This window comes from Thamnophis sirtalis, unplaced genomic scaffold, assembly GCF_051295495.1.
Source record: "Thamnophis sirtalis isolate CommonGarterSnake01/CBP01778 unplaced genomic scaffold, rThaSir2_p1.2 scaffold_12, whole genome shotgun sequence".
NCBI classification, from domain to species: domain Eukaryota; kingdom Metazoa; phylum Chordata; class Lepidosauria; order Squamata; family Natricidae; genus Thamnophis; species Thamnophis sirtalis.
In genome coordinates, this window is record NW_028261392.1 from 22,307,434 (window position 1) to 22,330,445 (window position 23,012).

At 40.9% G+C, this 23,012-nt stretch overlaps 1 protein-coding gene across 2 annotated transcripts in view; it reads left to right on the forward strand.

Annotated features, from left to right (window-relative positions):
• The window catches only part of GPC6 (glypican 6), a 905,632-nt gene that overhangs the window by 833,926 nt on the left and 48,694 nt on the right, over window positions 1-23,012 (forward strand). The window contains exon 7 of one of the 2 annotated variants that reach the window (XM_087726482.1): window positions 9,161-9,190. The exons of the other annotated variant lie outside the window; for it this stretch is intronic. Coding sequence (XP_087582608.1) covers window positions 9,161-9,190 — 30 coding nt within the window. The remainder of the gene's footprint in view (window positions 1-9,160; window positions 9,191-23,012) is intronic. 2 annotated transcript variants of the gene reach the window in all.

The following is a 23,012-nucleotide window of genomic DNA, read 5'->3' on the forward strand; positions in this document are numbered from 1 at the left end:
CACTTTGCCTTAGCTGTTACAATGTAATAAGGGTTAACCGGAGAGGCAGTTTCTGTAAGCAGGGCAATAAAGATTAAGCTAGAAACAACACTAGAATGTTTCCTTCCTGCCTTCCTTACAGGATTAGCCCTGTAAAGTGGGGAAAAAACAAAAGAAGATTTCTTCCAACAACCGGTTCTCTGAACCTCTTAGAAAGTTAAGAACTGGTTCTCCCGAATAGGTGCGAACTGGCTGAATCCCACCACGGGGGGGGGGGGGGTGTTAGGCTTTTTAAGGCTTTTTTAAAAATAGTAACTTAAGTAGTAACTGCAAGAGGGATCTTGGAGTCCTAGTGGACAATCATTTAAATATGAGCCAGCCATGTGCTGCAGCTGCCGAAAAAGCCAACACAGTTCTAGGCTCCATAAACAAGGGAATAGAATCAAGAGTTAATACAATTTTATAATGCCTTGGTAAGGCCACACTTGGAATACTGCATCCAGTTTTGGCCACCATGATGTAAAAAAGATGTGGAGATTCTAGAAAGAGTACAGAGAAGAGCAACAAAGATGATTAAGGGACTGGACGCTAAAACATATGAAGAACGGTTGCGGGGATTTGATATGTCTAATTTTATGAAAAGAAGGACTCGGGGTGACATGATAGCATTGTTCTATAATATCTCAGGGGCTGCCAAAAAGTAGGGGGAGTCAAGCTATTCTCCAAAGCACCTGGAGGCAGGACAAGAAGCTAATGAAGGAGAGAAGCAACCAAAAGTAAGAAATTTCCTGACAGAACAATTAATCAATGGAACAACTTGCCTACAGAAGTTGTGAATGCTCCAACACTGGAATTTTTAAAGAAGAGATTGAACAACCATTTGTCTGAAATGATATAGGGTTTCCTGCCTATGCAGTGGGATTGACTTGAAGACCTCCAAGGTCCCTTCCAATTCTGTTGTTCTATTCTATCCTCTAGATACTCAATAAAGAGTTGCAGAGGTGCATTGTAAGTGCATGTGATAGGTAGCATTGTTTTCATGCTTATGCAAGGAGAGCATTGCCTTCTTGGAACCATTGTACCAAACCACAGAATCAGAGATATCTCAGATCATCTTGTCCAATCCATGATGAGTGAAGAATTTCATACAATATATTGAACAGGGAGCTATCCAGTCTCTTTGAAGAGCTGGAACGAAAACATGAAACAGCTTATCCCTTCTTTCACCCATTGGTAGCAATTACCATCAGAAAATTCATCCTAATATCTACCCTAAATCTGTTTCCTTGTTGTTTCAACCCACTGGTTCAGCTCTTTCTCTCCAAAATGATGGAGAACGACTCCAAAAAGCTTGACTTTAGCAGCATTAAATTAAAAAAGAAAAGGTCCTTTGGGGAAAAGCAAAAAAAAAAAAAAAAACTACCCCAAAATGTTTTATCAATATAAAAATACACTCCTAATATGCTGTCTGACCTTGCTAGACTCAAACCCAAGCTATAAAATAGAATTTGAACCTTTCATGTCTCTACCGGGGACATTCGCAAGAGTGCCATTAAATTGTTCTCCAGCAAGGAAGGAGAGATTTTTTAAAATGCATTTTAGAAAGCTGAAAAAGGCCAACCCAAATAGACCAACTTCAATACATTCTTTAGATATTTCAGCCAACAAGAGTGAGTTGAAGTATCATAAATTCTTATGGTGTGCCACATTATGGGATGGGGTCAGTGGTGGGATTCAAATAATTTAACAACTGGTTCTCTGCCCCAATGTCCAGCTGGGTAGGCAGTGGTCATGTGATTGATTGATTTGATTTCTTTAATTTGTATGCCGCCCACTCTCAAAGAGACTCATGTGACTGTGTAGGCATGGTCAACCAACTCAACGTCACTCAGGTCGATGGACACTTCACCTTAGCTGTTACAATGTAATAAGGGTTAACCAGAGAGGCAGTTTCCGTAAGCAGGGCAATAAAGATTAGGCTAGAAACAACACCAGAATGTTTCCTTCCTGCCTTCCTTACAGGATTAGCCCTGTTCAGTGGAAAAAAACAAAATAAGATGTCTTCCAACAACCGGTTCTTCGAACTGCTTAGAAAGTTAACAACCAGTTCTCCTGAATAAGTGCAAGCTGGCTGAATCCCACCACTGGATGGGGTAATTGTGCAGAATTGGGCTATAAGCATTTTATATTAAGGAGTGGGCTGAGATTGGGGGGGGGGACAAACATTTTAGAGCAACAGCAGTGTGTGGCAGTAGCCAAAAAACTAACAATCCTTAGTTGTATAAACAAAGGCATAGAGTCAAAATCACGTACAATAGAACCTCCGGTCATGACCATAATCCATTCCGTAACTTTGGTCACAAACCAATTTGGTCATGACCCAAACCTAATTTTGGAAATTTGGTGCTTTAAAAAAATGATGTGGAAGGAGAAATCAGCTGCAGAAAAAAAAAATGTGAATTTTTTGGTCAGAATCCGATTTGGTCGTAGTCAGAAGCCTTTGTGACCAGAGGTTCTACTGTATTAATATCGCTTTACAGAGCCTTACTAAGATCACACCTGGAATAATGCATCCAGTTTTGCTCACCATTCTACAAAAAGATGTTGAGACTTCAAGAAAAAGTGCAAAGAAGAGCAACTAAAATGATTAAAGGGCTGGAGACTAGAACATAGGAAGAACAGTTGCAGGACTTGGGTTTGGCAAGTCTAGTGAAAAAAAAGGACTAGGGGTGACACAATAGCAGTATTTCAATATTTGAGGGGCTGCTACAAAGAGGACGGGGCCAACTTATTTTTCTAAAGCACCAGAGGACAGAAACAATGGATGGAAAATAATCAAGGAGAAAGCAACCTGGAATTAAGGAGCAACTTCCCAACAGTGAGAGCAATTAACTAGTAGAGCAGGTTGCCTTCATAAGTTGTAGGTGCTTCGTCACTGGAGGTTTTTAAGAAGAAACTGGATAGCCGCTTGTTTGAAAGGTATAGAGTCTTGAATAGGAGGTTGGACTAGGAGAATTCCAAGGTCCCTTCCAGCCCTATTCTGATTGAACTCAGGATCTCAGAAATTGTAAAGAGATTCTTGGATCTTCAGCCCTCAGCAAATCTCACTGCAAGACCATCTATTCTGTGCAATGCCATTAAATTTTAGGGGAACATTTATCTCTCCCTGACTCTACCAGATTCATTTTTGCATTTCTGCAGAAACAGCAGACAGATGAATAGTCTTCCCAATTAGCTGCATTTTTCCATTTTTCTTTGGGATAGGCTACGAGGGGCAAGCTTAAAGCTTGCTGTTCATGTTTACTTATGAATGTATTGATCATTTTTCTGTGCAAATAAAACATCTTCAAAGAGACAAGTAGAGGCATAATAAATCAATTGAAACCTGTAATAAAAACACACCAATAAAGAAATCAATACACACAGGGATGGGAAAAAATGCACAGTAGAAATAATACTTATGCAATCCTACTTCATAAATCAGAATCTTTAGCATTTTTCAGCCTGGTACTATTTCATGTTGACTTGGGATGTCTTGGGAGCTTTAAACCAACCTTTTTGGAGGACACCTGATTGGGGAAACTGCTATCAATCATGAATGTTTGAGATCGAACTAAAAATGGTTTTTAAAATGTTATTTAGCTGACTACCTCGGACAGAGATTTTCAGATTGTTGAGGTCAAATAAGGAAAAAAAAATACCGTTCACCTGTAGATGACCTTCACTGAACCTTCTGAGAAGACAATTAGGTTGGAAGGACCAGCCTCCGACAAAGATAAAGCACAGATAAAGCGTGTCAATTTCAGCAATTGGAGAAACAGAAAGGGAATGTTTTCCCTTCTCTTTTCAGATTTCCAGATTTTAAACTGCTTTAAGATCTTAAATTGGTCGTGAAAGAAATGATAAAGGCAACAGTCATAAAGTTAGCTGTTAAAAAGGCCCCTTGCCTTTGTCAGTTGTTAAGCTGCACATTCTCTACAAGATACTATGCAGCAGAGACAAATTATTTGTGTGTCCAATCACACTTGGCTAATAAAGAATTCTATTCTGTTCTAATCAAGCTTCCAGCCCTCCTCCCTCAATAGAGAGAGAGAGACGGAGACGGAGAGGGAGAGGGGGAGAGAGAGAGAGAGAAAGAGAGAGAGAGAGAGATGATTTCAGTCTGATAGAAAGCAAACTATCAGAAATGTTAGGCCCAACAATGGGAAATAGGAAAGGGCAGGAAAAGGTGTTAGTTTGTTATGGTGGGTAGGATACCAATCCAGAAGCTGAGAGACCATGAGTTCCAGTAGTACCATAGGCACAAAGCCAGATGGGTGACCTTGGGCCCTAGGAAGGAGGAAAGGGGTTACCACTTTTGAAAGTCTCACCAAGTAATAATGGGATTAATCAAGGATGAGTCAAGACTGCCTCAAAGGTACATGCACACACATACACATACAAAGGCAGAAAAATGTGGGGTTTTTTCCTGCATACCCTGTTTCCCTGAAAATATGACCTTCCCGAATAATAAACCCAATCGTGCTTTTGAGCGCATGTGCTAAAATAAGCCCTTCCTCCAAAATACACCCCCTGGAAATATTGCAACACAGCAGTAGCCATGAGGTGACTAAGCTCGCCACCTCCTGTATCTCAAAAATAATAAGACCTCCCCAAAAATAAGGCCAAGGGCTTATTTTGGGGGTTAAAATAAAATAAGACCCTGTCTTATTTTTGGGGAAACACAGTAGATTAACAGATATGACATCAGGACTACTTTTTCCCCTTTTTTCTTTCTTCCTATCACTCTTAATGTTTCCAGGTTTTGCCTTTGAATGCCCTACTTTGCACTTAGAATCGTAGGGCTGGAAGGGGCCTTTGAGGTCTTGCTCATGGAGTAACCTTGTAAGGTTTGGACATATGAAAATGCACATGGAGAGATAATGGACATAGTTGTTTTCCCCACCCTTCCACCCAGCCAAATGAATGGATGCATGGAATGTCATTTAGGATTACTCTCCATTATGATATTGCATAGTTTCCCTAGAGCAGGGGTGTCAAACCCGCGATGTCACTTTTTCATCACGTGATGTATCACAACTTTTCCCCCCTTCGCTAAACCAGGGGTTGGGCGTGGTCGGCTCATGATGCATCCAGCCCGTTGGCCATGAGTTTGACACCCTGGCCCTAGAGACACTGAATAACACTGGGAGTGACACAAGGAGATAGGATCCTAACTCTCACATGCACCCCCTTTAATACATTATCACCTACAGAAGACCTGAGCAGAACAGACAGATGGATAACATGCAGAGGTGGGATTCAGCAGGTTCTGAGCAGTTCTGGAGAACCGGTAGTGGAAATTTTGAGTAGTTCGGAGAACCGGTAAATACCACCTTTGACTGGCCCCATCCCCATCTATTCTCTGCCTCCCGAGTCCCAGCTGATCGGGAGGAAATGGGGATTTTGCAGTAACCTTCCCCGGAGTGGGGAGGGAATGGAGATTTTACAATATCCTTCCCCTGCCACGCCCACCAAGCCAATCCAACCCCACCAAGCCACACCCACAGAACCGGTAGTAAAAAAAATTGAATCCCACCACTGATAACATGGTATTTGATGTCTGTATAATAATTCAAGTTCATTCACTTGTGTCTTTCTCATTTTAATTAGTAAGAATATGGAGAATTACTGCGGGTTCACTATAGACCAAGGCTGTCAAACTCGTAGCCCGCAAGCCGGATGTGCCATGTGCTGGCCATGCCCATGCCCGGTTTAGTGAGTGGGGGGAGTCCCAATACATCATGTGACACCACTGTGACGATGCGAGTTTGACACCTCTGGTATGTTTTTATTTGGTCCACTTCAAGAGTTTGTCTGAGGTAAAGTGTCAATCTGAGTTTGAAGAAAGCTTAAAGGTTCCTTTGCTAGAATAGTCTGAGATATCAAGCCTTAATTTGCAATGTCCATTTAGAATCTGCTGTTTCTCCTTTCTTGTTGTTGCCCAAAGCATATTGCAATAGAGAGGAATTTTATTTCTGCATATGAATCTTTCATTTGGCTGGTTAAGCCAAACCTCAGTCATATGATTCAATAAGCTGTTGGGTTTTAAGAGTTAAAAAAAGCCAAGAATCTCAGCTTTCAAATTCTAATTCTAATTTGAAGCTCTCATTCCCAGCACTTTGACAACATAAATAGGCCAGATCTGGACCACAAATAATTTTATGAGTCTCGCTGTCCAGTTGGTATCAGGTCTAAGTGTGATCTAAGAAACATGAGATGTAGTTATCTTCATGGAGTTAAGTAGAAAAAGGTCTGGTGAATAAGTAGATGGGAGTTTTTGTGAAAATGTCATATACATCATCTTCTGTTCCATAATGGATATAAGTGAAATGGGCAATCTAGAATTTAAATTCGGTAAAAACAATTATGCAATTAATCAGCAGTATTTGGCTCTTCAATAACAATATAGGCCAATATAAACAGGTTTCAATCAGTAATATTTTGATTATTTACTCTCTTTTTTTTTTTTGAGGAGAGGATTGCGTTTATACTGAAGAAAAGGACAAAAACTAATGACTGAGACAGAAACAGCCCTAACAAAACGACTTTAAAAAGAAATGGTCTTTCGCTTTTATCATATGCTGTCAAGTTGGATTTTATAGGTTCATTCTAATACAGGAAGTCCTCCATTTATGAACACAGCTGAGCTCAACATTTCCTTTGCTAAGCAAAGCGTTTGTTGAGTGAATTTTGTCCCCTTTTACAACCTTTTAAAGCCACAGTTGTTAAGTGAATCACTGCAGTTGTTAATTTAGTAAGATGGCCGTTAAATGAATCTGGTGCCCACTGTTGACTTTGCTTGTCATAAGGTCACAAAAAAGGATCACATGACCCCAGGACACTGCAACCGTCATAAATATGAGTCCATTGGCAAGACTCTGAGGTTTGATCTCATGATCTCTTGAGGATGTTGCAATGGTCATGTCAGTATGAAGAACAGTCGTAAGTCACCTTTTTCAGTGCTGTTGTAATTTTGGATAGTCATTAAATGAACTGTTGTATGTCAAGGATTACCTATACATTCCAACGCAAAGTAGCATGGAGTGTTTAAAATCAACTGAGAAATATATTTATCATCAAAGCATCAGAATATCATCTAAAACAGGGATCTTCAACCCCCCGGTCGGTGGACACGCACTGGGACGCAACATGTCATAAACTGGGCCGTGCAAACAAGCCCCAGCCACAGAATGCAGGCACCACGTGGAACAACACCCCCTTCGGTCCACGGAAAAAACCTTTCTCCATGAAACTGATCCCTGGTGCCCAAAAGGTTGGGGGGGGGGGCACGGATCTAAAAGTCTCTCAAGTTATATGTGGCATAAAGAACTGTGGTGCCACAGTGGTTAGAATGCAATACTGCAGGCTACTTCTGCTGACCGCATGGAGATTGTGGGCGAGCACATGCATGCGCCTTCCAGCTTGCATGAGTAGAAGGCAAGGACACATACATGTTCCATTTATACTGAGCCCTGGTGGCACAATGGTTAGAATGCAATTCTGCCGACTGCCAGCTGCCAACAGTTCAGCAATTTGATTCCCACTGGCTCAAGGTTGACTAAGCCTTTCATCCTTCTGAAGTCGGTAAAACAAGGACCCAGATTGTTGGGAGCAATAGGCTGACTCCAGGGGTGAAATTTACTTACCTTCGCTACCAGTTCGCAAATGTGAAAGGCGCGCTCCGCTCACACATGCCACCTCCGCACATGCGCAGGACCTTCTGCGCATGAACACGTCAAAAACGGATGTGATGATGTCCGGGCAGGTGGGCAGAGCCTGCTACCAAGCACGCCAGCAAATGTAAGTAGAACAGTTACGGGGGGAATCCACTGAGCCACCACAATCCTGCTTTCTAGCTAATATAAATTGTGTGTCACAGCTGATCATTGGAAATACTGGTTTGCCCAAACCGGTAGCATTTTTTACTACCAGTTTGGGCAAACCAGTTCGAACAGGTAGCATTTCACCCCTGGCTGACTCTGTAAATTGCTTAGAGCGGGCTGTAAAGCACTGTGAAGCAGTGTATATGTCTAAGTGCTATTGCTATATAAAATTAGTATGGAAAGCAAAATATTCATAGAAATTTTCAGTCTTTTTTTTTAATGCCTATTTATGGTTGGAGAGTCTTAGAAAATTCCAGTAGGATCAGACTTACTGAACCAAGCAGGAGCAATGAATGGCAAAGATATGGTTAGTAATGCTGGCAATTATAATATGATAGACAGGGTTTGCATTCAATAGTTAAAATTAAATAGAGAAAAAAACAAAAACATGCACTTAAAATGCTTTTAAAGAGTTTAGCGTAGTACAAAACAGTGGTGGGATTCAATTTTTTTTTACTACCGGTTCTGTGGGTGTGACTTGATGGGCATGGCATGGCTTGGTGGGCATGCTTGGTGGGCATGACATTGGAAGGATACTGCAAAATCTCCATTCCCTCCAGATCAGCTGGGACTCTGGAGGCAGAGAATAGATGGGGGTGGGGCCAGTCAGAGGTGGGGTTTACCGGTTCTCCGAACTACTCAAAATTTCCGCTACCGGTTCTCCAGAACTGGTCAGAACCTGCTGAATATCAACTCTGATACAAAAGTCTGATTGGATATGTGTATGTTGTCCATAACAGCATGCATAATTAAACTTCATTCACAGTACATGTAGTCCTCGACTTTTGGCCACAATTGAGCCCCAAATTTCTGTTGCTAAATGAGACCTTTATTAAATGAGTTTTGTCCCATTTTATGACCTTTCTTGCCACGGTGCAGTGAATCACTGCAGTTGTCAAATTAGTAACACGGTCGTTAAATGAATCTGGCTTGTCAGAAGGTCTCAAAGGGGGGGTCATGTGACTCTGGGACAGTGCAACGGTCATAAATATGAACCAGTTGTTGCCGAGCGTCTGAATGTTGATCCCGTGACCATGGGGATGCTGCAATGGTCATAAGTGCAAAAATGGTTTATAAGTCACTTTTTTCAGTGCCAATGTAATTTCAAACAGTCGCTACATGAGTTGTTGTAAGTCAAGGACTACTTGTAGTTTGCTGATACTGATACATTATCCTTTTTGCGGCTCTCTGCTTCCTGTAACCTAACACTTTATCTTGATTTTTCCCTCTTTTTTCTTTTCTCTCCTGCTTCCTAGAGGACTATCTGGAGGACAATGCAACATGGTGTAAGCTCTGGTATTCTTATTCTTGATTTTCATACCCATTAACATATTGCTGATTTTGCTGACAAATGACATCTAATGTTATTCGCATAGCAATCTTTTTTCCCCCCCTCCTTGCAAAATAATCTGATTTATAGATTGCTTTTGAAAACTAATGCTTAGGTTGAGCCTTCACATTCTTATTACTCTCTTTTTAAAAAAATATGCTGAGTGTCGGTCATATAATTATTATGGTTCATTGCACAGTCAGCCAGATGTTTAGACTGGATCTGGCATTTTTTATCCAACTATCAAGTCTCAATGGTCGGAGCTCTGGACCTTAACCAGCAATAAGACGCCATGTGTTTTGGGGCTTACTGGATTTAATGAGCTGGACTCTGGCATTCAATGAGTTCCAAAACCAAACGTAAAGTCAGTGTTGGGAGCTTCTGCCTCCCAGTGCATTTCAACCAGGCGAGCCACGCCCTTCCGCTGCCGCAGTCCTCCCTCATCCCTCTCAGCTGTTCATTGGCTGGGCCGATTAGATGCCCTTCGCTGATCCACTGCCCTGACGAACAGCTGATTGTCAGCTCACTCCCTGCCGCTCAGATGCTTATCACCCCCACCTAGAATCCTTGCAGGTTTCTGGTCTCGCAGTTCCCCACCTCCCTACTGAACAGTTGATCATCAGCTCACTCCCTGCCAAAGAGCTGATCATTGGCTCACTCCCTGCTGAACAGCTGCTTCTTGACTCACTCCATGGAATAGATGCTTGCCGCTGCAGCCCCAGACTCCCACCACCCATCACCAGTGCAGGGATTCCTTCCCCCTCCAAGTATGGCAAATTCCAGGTTTGACAGGTGGCTCCCCTCTACCAGGGCCGGACACCAAACCCAGAGTTTGCCATCAAGTCCTTCCCAAGGACATGGGATAGGGAGTTGTTGTTGTTTGAAAGGCATCGTCGCAGAAAACCTTTCATGTTTATAATGCTTATATAAGCACCATGTGAAATCACAGGTGCGAATTCTTTAGCTAGTGTTGGCTTTCATGTGCATCAAGTTGTGTCCAAGAACCAGGGAGTGTGTGATGTATCAGTGTGGTAGTGTATGTATGGATTCCCATCTGTCAATTGCAAAAGGCCACACCAGCTTTTGCAATCAAAAATGGAAATTTTGCCAATGTGCGGATTTTCTAAATTTATATACTGCTCCTGCTGTTCTTAGGAGTAATTCAGAGGTGGGTTCCTACCGGTTCAGCCAAGTAGGTAGTAACTCGGCCGGACACACACCCAAACCGGTTCGATCCTCGGTGGTGCCAACTTGATTTTCTGTTCTGCATATGCGCAGAACAATCTTCATTGAAAAAATGATATTTTTCCCCCTTTTCTAATGTTGTGCGCACGGACAGACCTTTTTAGGTGCACAAAACATTTTGCACGCTGAACCTATAGTAATGCTGGCAGGAACCCATCCCACGTGCAATTATCAAAAAGTGGCAGCCTTCACCATGTCTAGGCAATGAAAAAAAAAACCATCTCACTGAAAGTATCCACAATCTGAAATGTTGAAGCAGAGGAAACTTAGATGCATTTACAACTCTTTGACAAACTGGCCAAATCACAGTGTAGCAGATTAATTGGTAGATGTAATACATGGGTGAAACATGCAGCAGCATGTCAGCCTTCCATATAATTGATGGTGACTTGCTGGGATGTACTAAACCAGTGGTAGTCAACCTGGTCCCTACTGTCCACTAGTGGGCATTCCAGCTTTCATGGTGGTCGGTGGGGGTTTGCTGTAACTCTGCTTTGTAAATTTTATAAAGTAAAGTTACTTCCCTACAACATATTGTTGTTACAGCCCTCTTTATATTCCTCTTTATATCTTCTTTATGTTCCAAACTTAAAGAAAAAAAATCTTAAATGGAGAGAAAAAACAATCAATCAAGCATTGTAAAACACACATACACACACACACACACACACATATAGTCAAATAAATGATTAATATCATTATTAATCATTTATTTGACTATAACTATTATCACTTCATTTTATACATAATACTCTAAATTTAACTAAGTTTAACTTAATTTTTATTATAAACTTTCATTATATCAACCTGTATCTTTCCAGTAATAATGCAGTCTTATATCTCTTGCCATTTGTAGCATTAGTATTCTGATTACTTTCTTGATAAGTCTTGTATAGACTTCACTTCACAACTTGTTGCTTATTTCATATGTTATGAAAACTCGAAACCCTCCATCTGCTCATTCCATCAGCTTGTCTTTGATTATCACTGGTGCTTCTGTTAAGATTTCTCTCCTTACTTCCATCAATTTTTCTCTCTTTCTTCTTCTATACTTTGAAATCTGGGATAGAGTTCCAGTCTATTTATCTCCCCTTTCCATATTCCACTCTTGCCATTTCCAATCACGCTCAGTTTACTGTCAGTATCCACAATTTTCTTATCTCTTTGCTCATTTTTTTCTTCAATTTTTAGAACTCTGTCCTCCACTTTCTTCATTTGATAAACATCCTCAATTTTTCCATCAAATTTTACTGTTCTGTGTTCTATATTCTCCAATCTCTTCTCAATTTTCTCTGTTACTACTAATATTTTTTGAATTTGCATTGTTAAAATTTCTTTTTCTAGCACATTCATTTTTTTAAAAAAAGAGTCAAAAACCAAACATAGAAAAAACTTCTTTTTAAAAATAAAATCTCTATAAAGAATTCTAAAATGAAAAGGGGAGAATCAAGGTCTCACTAAAGACTTCCTAGGGTTGGTTAGGTTTCTTCCCACTACTTGGTATAATCCAGGTTCAATTACATTGGCTTTGCTCATTTGGACTCAAAAATCTCTTCATTCATCTAATACTGCTTCCATTTTTGTTAATTCTAGAATAGCTTTGTCTGCAAAGTCCCCATTTGCTTTCGGTAGGAAGAAGTAAAATTAATGTAAAGGGGCACAAAGGTGTGAAGATCCACTAGAATGGCGAGATTGAGAAATCACTTTACCCCTTGGCGTAACTATCCTCTAGGACAGGGGTGTCAAACTCGATTCCATTGAGGGCCACATCAGGGTGGGGGGGCAGGGTGATATGGCTAGAGTGGCATTTTCAGATACGATGGCCTCCTGCAACCCTCTGCCAGGGAAAACGGAGCTTGGTAGGGCTGCCTGCTGCACTTGTGAGCTTCGTTTTCGTCTATGACTGCATTCTGCAACCCTCTGCCAGAGAAAACACAGTTTAGGAGACCCTCCTGAGCGGCCTTCCTGAGCTCCATTTTTGCTGGCAGAGACACCATGGGCCGGTGCTTTACTGTTTCCAGGATGGCCCCGCAGACCAGATCTAAGCATCCCGAAGGCTGGATCTGACCCTCGGGCCTTCAGTTTGACACCCTTGTTCTAGCGGGCCAGATCTAAGCACCCCGCAGGCCATATCTGGGCTCTGGGCCTTTAGTTCGACACCCTTGCATTTTGGTGAATGATGAAAACATATGTTTTTGTATTTTTGTGTATTTCTTATATAGGAGAAGCTATTTCCCATTACTGCCACTCTGCCACTTTTTCCTGGCTACTGTTTTCCCTATGTTATCAAGGGTATTCAAATGGAATCTCTTCCGCCTGTAGCTTCATCCTCGCCCAGGAAAATATAACATGTCATCTGGCTACATTTATGTAGCCAGATGACTTTCATTAGCACAACAGGAGAGGAACTGATGGTTCTTAATTCTTAAGCCTGATTTAATTGATGTCAGAATCCAGAATTTCTTTTCCAATTATTAGGCTTAAATTTGATTTCTTCTCTCTCTTTTTCTTCTTTCTCTTATTCTCATTGTGGAGCTTTTGATTTATTTTGTTATTTAGATGACTCTTGGAAATTCTTGGAGAAATGGCTATACATTTTATAGCGGGAATTCCTCTAAAGGTATCCTCTCTTTGAAGAGCTGTCCATGTATTAAAAAATAAAAAGGGAGAAAGGCCATTTAAAGTGGCCCATCCATGTAGAATCTTTTTACTTACATTCCAGTGTAGCAATTATTTCTAAGTTTGTATCTACGAAATCCAAACCAAGGCTGCAAATGCAATTCTTTGGCTACTTTCATGACACTTCTTCTCGAAAGCCATTTTCAGCTTTTTGATTTTAAGAAATGCAGTTCTATGAAGAGATAGAACAGAAAAGACATTGTTGTGGATTTTTGTCTTTGACGGGCATAGCTGCAATAGGAAGGCAGTTTATGGTAAATGAAAAGATAGCTCCCAAGCTAAACGTACAGTATATCCTCAAATATCCTTTTAGTTTGCTTGTAATGGGCATTTGGACTCTTTTTTTTTTTTAATATATATTTTATTCATTTTCACATTCCATTTTACAATCACTTATATACAGGGTATTTGCTATAAGAAAAAAAAATTAAAACGAAATAAAAAAGAAAACACAACTCATCATTCACAACCCCACCTGACACTTCCATCCTCCATACACCCCCTCTACCCCCTCCAACTTTCCTTTCCTCCCTCTAACACTCCCCTCCTACTTCCCTTTCCCCTCAAATCTTCCTTCTCCCCTTACTCCCAACACACCCTCCTTACATTCCCCTTACTCCTTCCTTACTCCTCCCTCCTCTTTCCCTCTACCTCCCTCCTTGGTGTATTCCTTTATTCAAGTGTTGTTTATTATAATCTGATAAAAAATAAAATAAACCAAGGAAAAAAAATATATAAAGAAAGAAAAGAGAAAAAAAGGAAAACAACAACAACAACCGTATATAAGTGCATTCTTGTTTTTATTGAGACTATGTTAACACCCACCCACCCACCCCCCATAAATCCCCATCCCTAATCCTCCCGACTTCCCAGGGCCCACACCTGGCACTGCCTTCTATCTAAAGTATCTTATGTTCGTATGGATTAAAAATAAAAGTAATATATTAAAGGAAAGAAAAAAAAAAGAAAAAGGAAAAAAGAAAAAAAAAGAACTCTTTGTGTTAAGCTCAGCCCCCCATCTTTATCTATGCTTAAATAGTGTAAGTCATTCTATCTATATTTTATTCTCGTCTCTTGCTTCTTTGTTATTTACCCCGACCTCCTGTAGACTCTCCCGTTCCTCTTCCTTAATCTTGTATTCAGATAAACATTTATCCAAATTTATATAGACATCAATATACAATCTAGCTCAAAAATAATCCCTTCTAGTAAAATTTAAGCAGCGTGGATCATTCCACATATTCAAATATTACTTTACAGAAGAATAATCAAACTTTCCCTTCTAATAGGATTTAAACAGCGTAAATAATCTTTCTTAACCTTAATTTCAAACAGTAATTCAAAATATGCAGACATTAGTTTAAAATCTAGCTCAAAATAATTTCACCAAGCTTTCCCTTCTAATAAAAATTAAATAGCATGGATCATTCCACATATTCAAATAATACTTTCAACAAGAATCAGTTTACCTTCTGTTTTAAAATAATCTCATCCAGCTTTCCCTTCTAACAGAATTTAAACAACATAAATCATTGCATTCATTTTACATATATACATTCAGTATCGCCCCACCAATATACGTAAATCATTCCGCATGCATTTTACCCTCATCCCTTGCTTCTCTGATATTTGCCACTATCAAATTTATGCAGACATTAGTTTAAAATCTAGCTCAAAATAATTTCACCAAGCTTTCCCTTCTAATAAAAATTAAATAGCATGGATCATTCCACATATTCAAATAGTACTTTCAACAAGAATCAGTTTGCCTTCTGTTTTATAATAATCTCATCCAACTTTCCCTTCTAACAGAATTTAAACAACATATATCATTCTGCATTCATTTTACATATATGCATTCAGTATCACCCCACCAATAAATTCCACTTTTTCTACCGGAGAGAGGTCGCAAACCCCCACAACTTTGGCGAATATTTTAAAATGTCTGAATCCTCGATCTCCGCTTTTCTGCTTCTCCGAGGGGGGAAAAGCTACCCCCTCCATCTTGCAGCCATGTGGTCTGTTGCTTGCCTTCTCCTTCGGCTTGTCTCTCCTCTTTTCCAAGTGAGTCAGGAAGCCCCGCCTTCAAAGTCTTGTAATAGAAATCTCGAGCCTCCGAAACAGAGTTGAGATGAAATCTTTGATTCTCAAATGTAACCGTAATACCAGCTGGAGCCTCCCATTTATATTGAATCTGATAATTTCTAAGCACTTTAGTTAGAAAGGTATAGTCTCTTCTTGCCTTTAACATTTGAAATGGTATTTCTTTAAAGACAATCAGATCCTGGCCATCAACTCTCAAACTATTATTATGAAATTTTTGCATAATCGCGTTTCTGGATTCTTTGTGGAAAAATATATAATTATGTCCCTCGGGAGCTGTCGCTGTTCCGCTACCAACGAATTCTGGCGATAAATTTTCCGAATCTGCCAATCAAAGTTAAGTCCCGGGCTTCCCACCGCATGGCTGAAGGCTTCAACAAAGGTCTGTTTCAGATTCTCTCGCTCCTTTTCACGGAATCCTCTGACTCTTATTGCGAATGCCTTCTTATTAAAGTTTATCATAACGAGCTCTTCTTGAGTGTCTCTAATTTTTTGTTGTAATATTTGAATATTAGTAGTCAAATTAGAATTAGCCTCCTCCAAGCTTTCCAATTTATTCTCTATTTCAGCAATATAATCTGACAGGGCAGACATGGCTGCAAACGTGTTCGCCTTCATTTGGGCAATTTTAGACTTTAAATCACCATATAGCTCCAATACAAATTCCTTAATTTCTTGTTTAAAATCATTAAAGATTTGAAAGAAAAATTCCTGTGTTAAGAATTCTCCAGTAGAGGGCGTAGGAGACAAGGGCTGCGATTCCAGTGTAGATTCTTTAAGTTCATTCATAGATTCTTTAGGCACATTTGTAGAGAGACGCTTCGATTTTGACCTGGGTGCCATTATAAATAAACAAATAAACAACGCTTTCGCTCCCCCCTGTTTCCAAAAAGAAAAAAATTATTTTGTTAAGGAGCGGTCTGCAGGAAGATAAAACCGGCTAAGTACTTCCCCTATCAGTCACCAACGGAGAGGAATCGCCATTTTGAAGTCCGTTTAAACAAAGAAGCCTCTAAGACAAATGGTGCTGGTGTTTAAGATAGTAATAAAAGCATAAATCTCACAGGAGTGGGACCCGCCCGTATTAATCCTAGCTTCAAACAACTTTGCTTTGTCCTGGGGGGGGGGATCGCCTGTCTAGGGCTGCAAAAAAGGCAGCTGAGAAGAACTGGCTGGAGATGAAAGCTCCGTTTACGCTGGATCTAATCTCTGTCCACAGCCAAAAAAAAAGAGAAAGGCTGTGGATTACGAATAGACCCTAGCACACAGAGCTACTCCCTGCCCCTTTATAGCCAAAAAGGGGTGATATCTATGATCTTATTTAGATATACAAACCAGATCTCTGAGAGGAGCTCGGTTGAGTCCTCCTCGGCGACAGGCTCCGCCCCCCCGGAAACGGGAAATCGGCACTCTTTGTGGACATCTAGATTATTTATGGGCATGAGCCATAAATAATAAATAAATAAATGTATTGTTTTAGGAAGGGAGGGAGGGAAGGAGGGAATTGCAGAGTTGAAAGGGATCTTGGAGGTCTTCTGGTCCAACATCCTGTTCAAGTAGGAGATCCTATACCATTCTGGACAAATGACTGTCCAATCTCTTCTTAAAAACCTCAGAGTGATGGAGCACACACAACTTCTGAAGGCAAGCCATTCCACCAGTTAATTGTTCCCACCATCAGGAAATTTCTCCTTACTTCTAGGAGTTCTTAATTCTCCCTGTAGCTAGTGTCAAAGTAGATTTTAAATGTAAGGGAGGGTGCTCTTTAGATATATTTTGTAATCCACAGATATATTTGAAAAATGATAGATGAATAAAAGCTAAAAGAATCTCAGCTGAAAAGAAAAAAAAATGTATATCTTGGAAAGAGAAAAAAATGCTTTTTCATTTTGCAATTATATCTTTGAAAGTATGCACAGTTAATGGCAAAAAGAACTGTACAATTGATATTGAAAAATTAAAAAGGAGCTCAGTTGAAATAGGGAAAAGAAAAAGATAATAAATGTAGAGTTTCTGTGATTTGTCTCCTATCTGTTCAGCATAACAAAGGAAAGGGCTCCTTTCTTCCCAACAGAGTTGTGACAGCCGTGCTACTCAGCTGAACTCAGAATAAACTTTGCATCCAAGTAAAACTTTGTTTTCCACAAAGTCTTCTCTTTTCTTCTCTCCAAGTCCAGTCTTTTCTCTATTCACTCGTTTTCCTATTTCACTCGTTTTCCTGTGGGTGAAATTCTGTGTTTGTTTAGAGTTGGGCTTTTTAAAAAAGCTTTTGAAGAGATTATTTCTGGTCATCAGTGAGGAGAGATATTGTTACCCCTCTGCTCCCGTGATTGCAGGAAGTATAGAAGGAAGGGGGAGGAGGGAGGGAGGGAGGGAGGGAGGGAGGGAGGGAAGGAAGGAAGGAAGGAAGGAAGGAAGGAAGGAAGGAAGGAAGGAAGGAAGGAAGGAAGGAAGGAAGGAAGGAAGGAAAGATTATGAAGTTGGTATAGAATTTATAGACCTGTTATTATACCTCCCAGACTCCATTTTCATTGGCAGAGGGTTGCAGGAGGCCATCGCAGCTGAAAACAGACCTCACAAGGACTGTGTGCAGCCCTCCTGGACACCGTTTTTGCTGGCAGAGAGTTGCAGGAGGCTGTTGCAGCTGGAAATGAAGCTCGGGAGCTCGTTTTCACTGACAGAGCTCATGGGCCACCAAAGGCGTCCCCAACATGAGTGACGTTGAACATGAGTGACGTTGAGCACCACCCTGGCCATGCCCCCCCACCCCCAAGGTCAAAAACAACCTTGATGTGGCCCTCAATGAAAGTGTGTTAGACACCCCCGGACTACACCAACAAGGAATATGATGAAAATATATATATAAGAAGCCTTAGCCTAATAATATTCAATACAAATTTTAAAAGCCAGCTTCTCAGCCTCTAAAATGTGCCTCAAATCATTCTCAAAACAGTCCTTTGCAAGCATGGATCTCAAAGTATGGCGTGGAAGGTAAGATGACTCTATGCTTCTGCAGCAATACCCTGGGGCCTGTCCCTGACATGATTAGTTCACTCTTGCCGGGAGTGTCTGCAAAGTCCAGGAAAACTGACAAATTATATTCATCCTGTCCTCCTTTTGGCATAAATATTCCACCAAGGCAACAGAGTCCTCAGATCCAAGTCTGAAAACAGACAAAAATGTCCCACAAAATCAATGTCTTGTCAAAGCTCGCATTCAGCAATCAGTGTGTCTTCTTTTCAGGAAAACCAGAGAGATATCAAAAAGTAGCATGATCTGTCAGGGAAATTGTGGGTTTATGAAAGATAATTGTGGTTAAGGTTTGTGGTTCAGTTTGAAGCCAGTACTATAACGTTTGTGATTCTTCTTTTTTAAGAGTAAGACCAGGCAGCTCTGAAAACTACAGAATCTATTTTAAAACATAACGGAAGATCTGGACAGCCTGTAGTATTCATTCATTTATTTATTCATTATTAATTTTAATTTATGGACATGGATCAGCATAGGCAGGAACCCTGTTGAAACCAATGGTAGAATTGCATTCTTCAGTAGTTGAATTGAAAATGAACCAAAAAAACCCCAAAGAAATCCAGATGCAGAAATTGTGTGTACTCAATCACCAGAGGTCTTCAAGAAAAGACTGGATAATCATTTGTCCAGGATGGAATAATAATTTGGCAGGGGGTTGGACTAGAAGACCTTTAAAGCCTCTTCCAACCCTATGATTCTAAGAGAAAATGACTTTCTCATTAATAAAACATTCAGAAGGGCTAGGTAATTTTTTTTAATATGTGATGACCATCACACATCCACATATTTGGCAACAATTCAACAAAGCTGCTAACTTCAGAAAAATCATTAAACATTTAGTATACAATACGATTAACATTTGGTGATATATAATTAAGTAGGTTTCTTCCAGTACTTTTATACAAGCACTGTTTTACCATATTTTTCGGACTATAAGACACACTGGAGTATAAGATGCATCAAGATTTTAAAGAGGTTGATTTTTAAAAAACGTTTTTGCATTCTGTGAAAAACAGGGCATGCATAGGCTTTGGGAGGCTTATAGGGTGGTCTTGGGAGCTGGGGGGCAAACACGAGCAAAATATGGTCCATTTTTCTCTTCATTATCTCTTTTTTTGCTCCTTTTTGCCCTCCCCAGCCCCCAGGAGCACTTTGCAGGCATCTCAAACCCTCTGCATGTCCATTTTTGTGAATGGAGTGTGGTTTCAGGAGGCCAAAAGTGCTGTATTCAGTGTATAAGGTGCACCTAAATGTTTACCCTCCTTTTGGGGGGGGGGGTGGAAGGTGCGTCTTATACTCTGAAAAATACGGTAATCAAAGTCAAATGACCAGGCCTAGACTGCTCCTTTTTGTCACTAAACTTGGTTTCAGTAACATACTTATCTTAAAATGGGCTGGAATAGGTGTGTTATTAAAAAATATCCTTTCCTTTTTTTTATTAAAAGGCCTTGGCTATATGTTTTGAAGATATATCCCAAGTTGCCATTTTTTATGCCACACAGACTGGAATGAGAATTAATCATCTCACCCATTGAAATTATGGGGTAGCTTAAAAAACATTTTGGTGGTAACTATTTAAACATTATATTCAATTTCTTCTTTACTGCAGATAAGCAAGTAAACCATGTCAAATGGACTGCTTGAGTATGTCCAATAAAGATGAGAGTAGCATCTTCCCCCCTCCAGGCAATTGCTTTTTCACCATTAAAGTGTTTCCCCCTAAGGTTCAGATGTCTACAGGATACGATTTAAAAAATGAAGATGGCAGCTGCACTCGCCAGTTAGCTAATCATATCCTATAGGCAACCCTATTTAGAAGCCGAGGTGGTGCAGTGGGTAGAGTGCAGTACTGCAGGCCACTTCAGCTGACTGCTATCTGCAGTTTGGCGGTTCAAATCTCACCGGCTCAAGGTTGACTCAGCCTTCCATCCTTCCGAGGTGGGTAAAATGAGGACCCAGATTATGGGGCGATATGCTGACTCTGTAAACCGCTTAGAGAGGGCTGAAAGCCCTATGAAGCAGTATATAAGTCTAACTGCTATTGCTATTGCTAACCCTGCCAAAGTCCAATCAGAATTTGATTTTATGGAACTGAAATTCATTATTCCCTGGAGCGAGAAAGAAGAATCTTTATGGCAGGGGTGTCCAAATTTGGGGACTTAAAGACTTGTGAACTTCAACTCCCAGAATTTTGGCTGGGGAATTCTGGAAGTTGAAGTCCACAAGTCTTAAAGTTCCCAAGTTTGGACACCCCTGCTTTATGGGAATTTCTTTTAAGTATTTGATATTTAAAAGGTGCTATCACATCTCTCTCCACCAACGCTTCTTGACAGGGTTAAACATCTCCATGACTTCTAATCTCTCAGAAAAATTAGTTTCTGTCCCTTTGATGATCTTTCCTGCTCTTTTAAGAATCTGTTCTTCCAATTTCTCTGACTCCTCCTCAGACTGTAGCACCCAAACTGCAAGAAACAATTAATGGGGTGTTCTGATCCCCCCTCCTCCGTACGGTGAGTCACGCCAACACAAGATGACTGTTAGCCAATTTATTCACAGTACTTAACTCACAGACAAGACTTTGGCAGCAACTCACACTTCCACAGATAAGAAATACACACAAGAGCTTCTCCAACTTTAGTATAACGGTTGTGTCCTGCAAAAGGTCTCCTCCTAAAGTTTCTTCTTATATACTCTCTTGGGAGGAACCTAATCATAACCACCTGGGCCCAATTATCTTCTATGTCTCCGTAATTGCTGCCGGCACTTATCGGCTTGTCTCTGCCTGGCGTCCGGGACCAACTCCTTTAGCTCTTCCACACTGCTCCAGGGCCTGATATCTTCACCACTGCTCCAGAGCCTGACGTCAGGGACAAACTCCCTTTGGCTTTCACCGCTGCTCCATGCCTCAGGCGCCTCCTGGTAGCCAACCAGCCTCTCTGGTCCCTGCTCGGAATCTGAACCCTGCCCAGGGTCCTCCACATCTTCCAGAGCCGACTCATAGGGTCCCTCGCTGTCAGAGTCTGTCGGCAGCTCCAAAGGCTCCTGCTGGGCCACAACAAGGGGGTATCTGACAAAGCTAGAATAACCAATGACTTCCTATAGTTTGGCCATTATATATGTGATGTGCTTCCATTGCAGCCACCTCTCATTGCCAATCATATTCAGTTTGAAATCACCTAATACTCTAAGATCTTTTTCACAAGTTATATTAAAAAGCCGAACATCCCTGTGTCTATGGCATTTCTATAGAGGAATAATTCCTGTCACCGTGCATTCGATTTGATTTTTGCTGTTTACATGAATCATTTTGCTTTTGTCTCAAATGCAATTCTGCTAATTTAAATGTATTTCTCTAACCTATTAAGATCAGTGGTGGTTTCCTACAGGTTCGGACCAGTTTAGCTAAACCAGTAGTGTTATGGCAGCCTGGGTCGCTGCAACGGACAGCGACCAGGGCCTGCCACACCCCTGAACCGGTTCCCCAGTCGCCGTCACCATTTTTTTTCATTCTGCGCATGTGCCGAACAATTTTAATTGAACTGTGCATGCGTGCGTAACGCGCAAGCAAGGGAAACAGCAGTAAAGCCATGCAGAACCCACCCCTGTTCAAGATCATTTTGAAGCTATCCCCCTAAATTTTCTGCCTGGGAACTTGATAAACATCCACAGAATTCATGAAAATACTGAACTCATCCTTGTGACACATTGTTGTAAAGACACTTCCAATTTAATAAAGAACCGTGGTTAGCATTCTTTGAGCATGGTTTCAAGCCCTATGCACCCATAATTGCCATGTCACATAGCTCAAAGTTTATAGCTTGATAGTGAAATGTTTTTTTCTGAAAGTAAGGTATATTATATCTGCTGCATTCCCACAGTCAATGAGGGAAGATACCCAATAAAACAACGAGATAACTGTAGCCTGGCAAGATGTAATTTTGACATCTGATAATTGCATGTCATGGATATCTTACCTGTTCTATAATTGTGACTGTATGTAGGAAAGACGTTGGGAGATGGAGCTGCCAAGGTGGTCATATAAGAAAGAGCATAACCCACAGCTTGGTTGGATATTTGTTGGGTGAGGGGCTCAGACAGGGAGTGGTGGGGTGGCCTAGAGGTGGAGCTCTTGCCTGACAGTCAGAAGGCTATGAGTTTAAATCTAGATAGTGGCAGATATTTCTCTCTCTGGGCACAATGAGAAAATTTCTGCTGTGATCTCCTCATTGGCGACGGGAAGGGGATCTGGCCAGTAAACACTCCGCTCCATTCTGTTGCCCTAATTCCACCCCAATGCAAGGGATTACAGGGTCATTAAAAGACAGCAAAAAGGAGTCTCAGAAGGGATGCTTCCTAGTTTCATGGGATATAAAGGAGATCTTGAGAGAGAGATATATATACTTTCATGCTTGCAAGATTCTGTCAATGTAGCTTTACAGTAAAGTGGAATTAGGTTGTAATTCAGAGGTGGTATGCTGCCGGTTCATACCGGTTCATGCGAACCGGTAATAGCAGTGGTGTGAGGCTCCGCCCACCCACCCACCCGGATGTCATCAACGACCTTCTGCACATGTGCAGAATGTTCTGCCCATGCCCAGACGCGTGTGCGCTCCCGCTACCAAACTGGTAGTGAAGAGAGTAGCATACCATTACTGTTGTAATTCCTACCTGGTTTACCCCACAACAACCAACAACAATTTTCTCAGGTATCTGTAGATTGA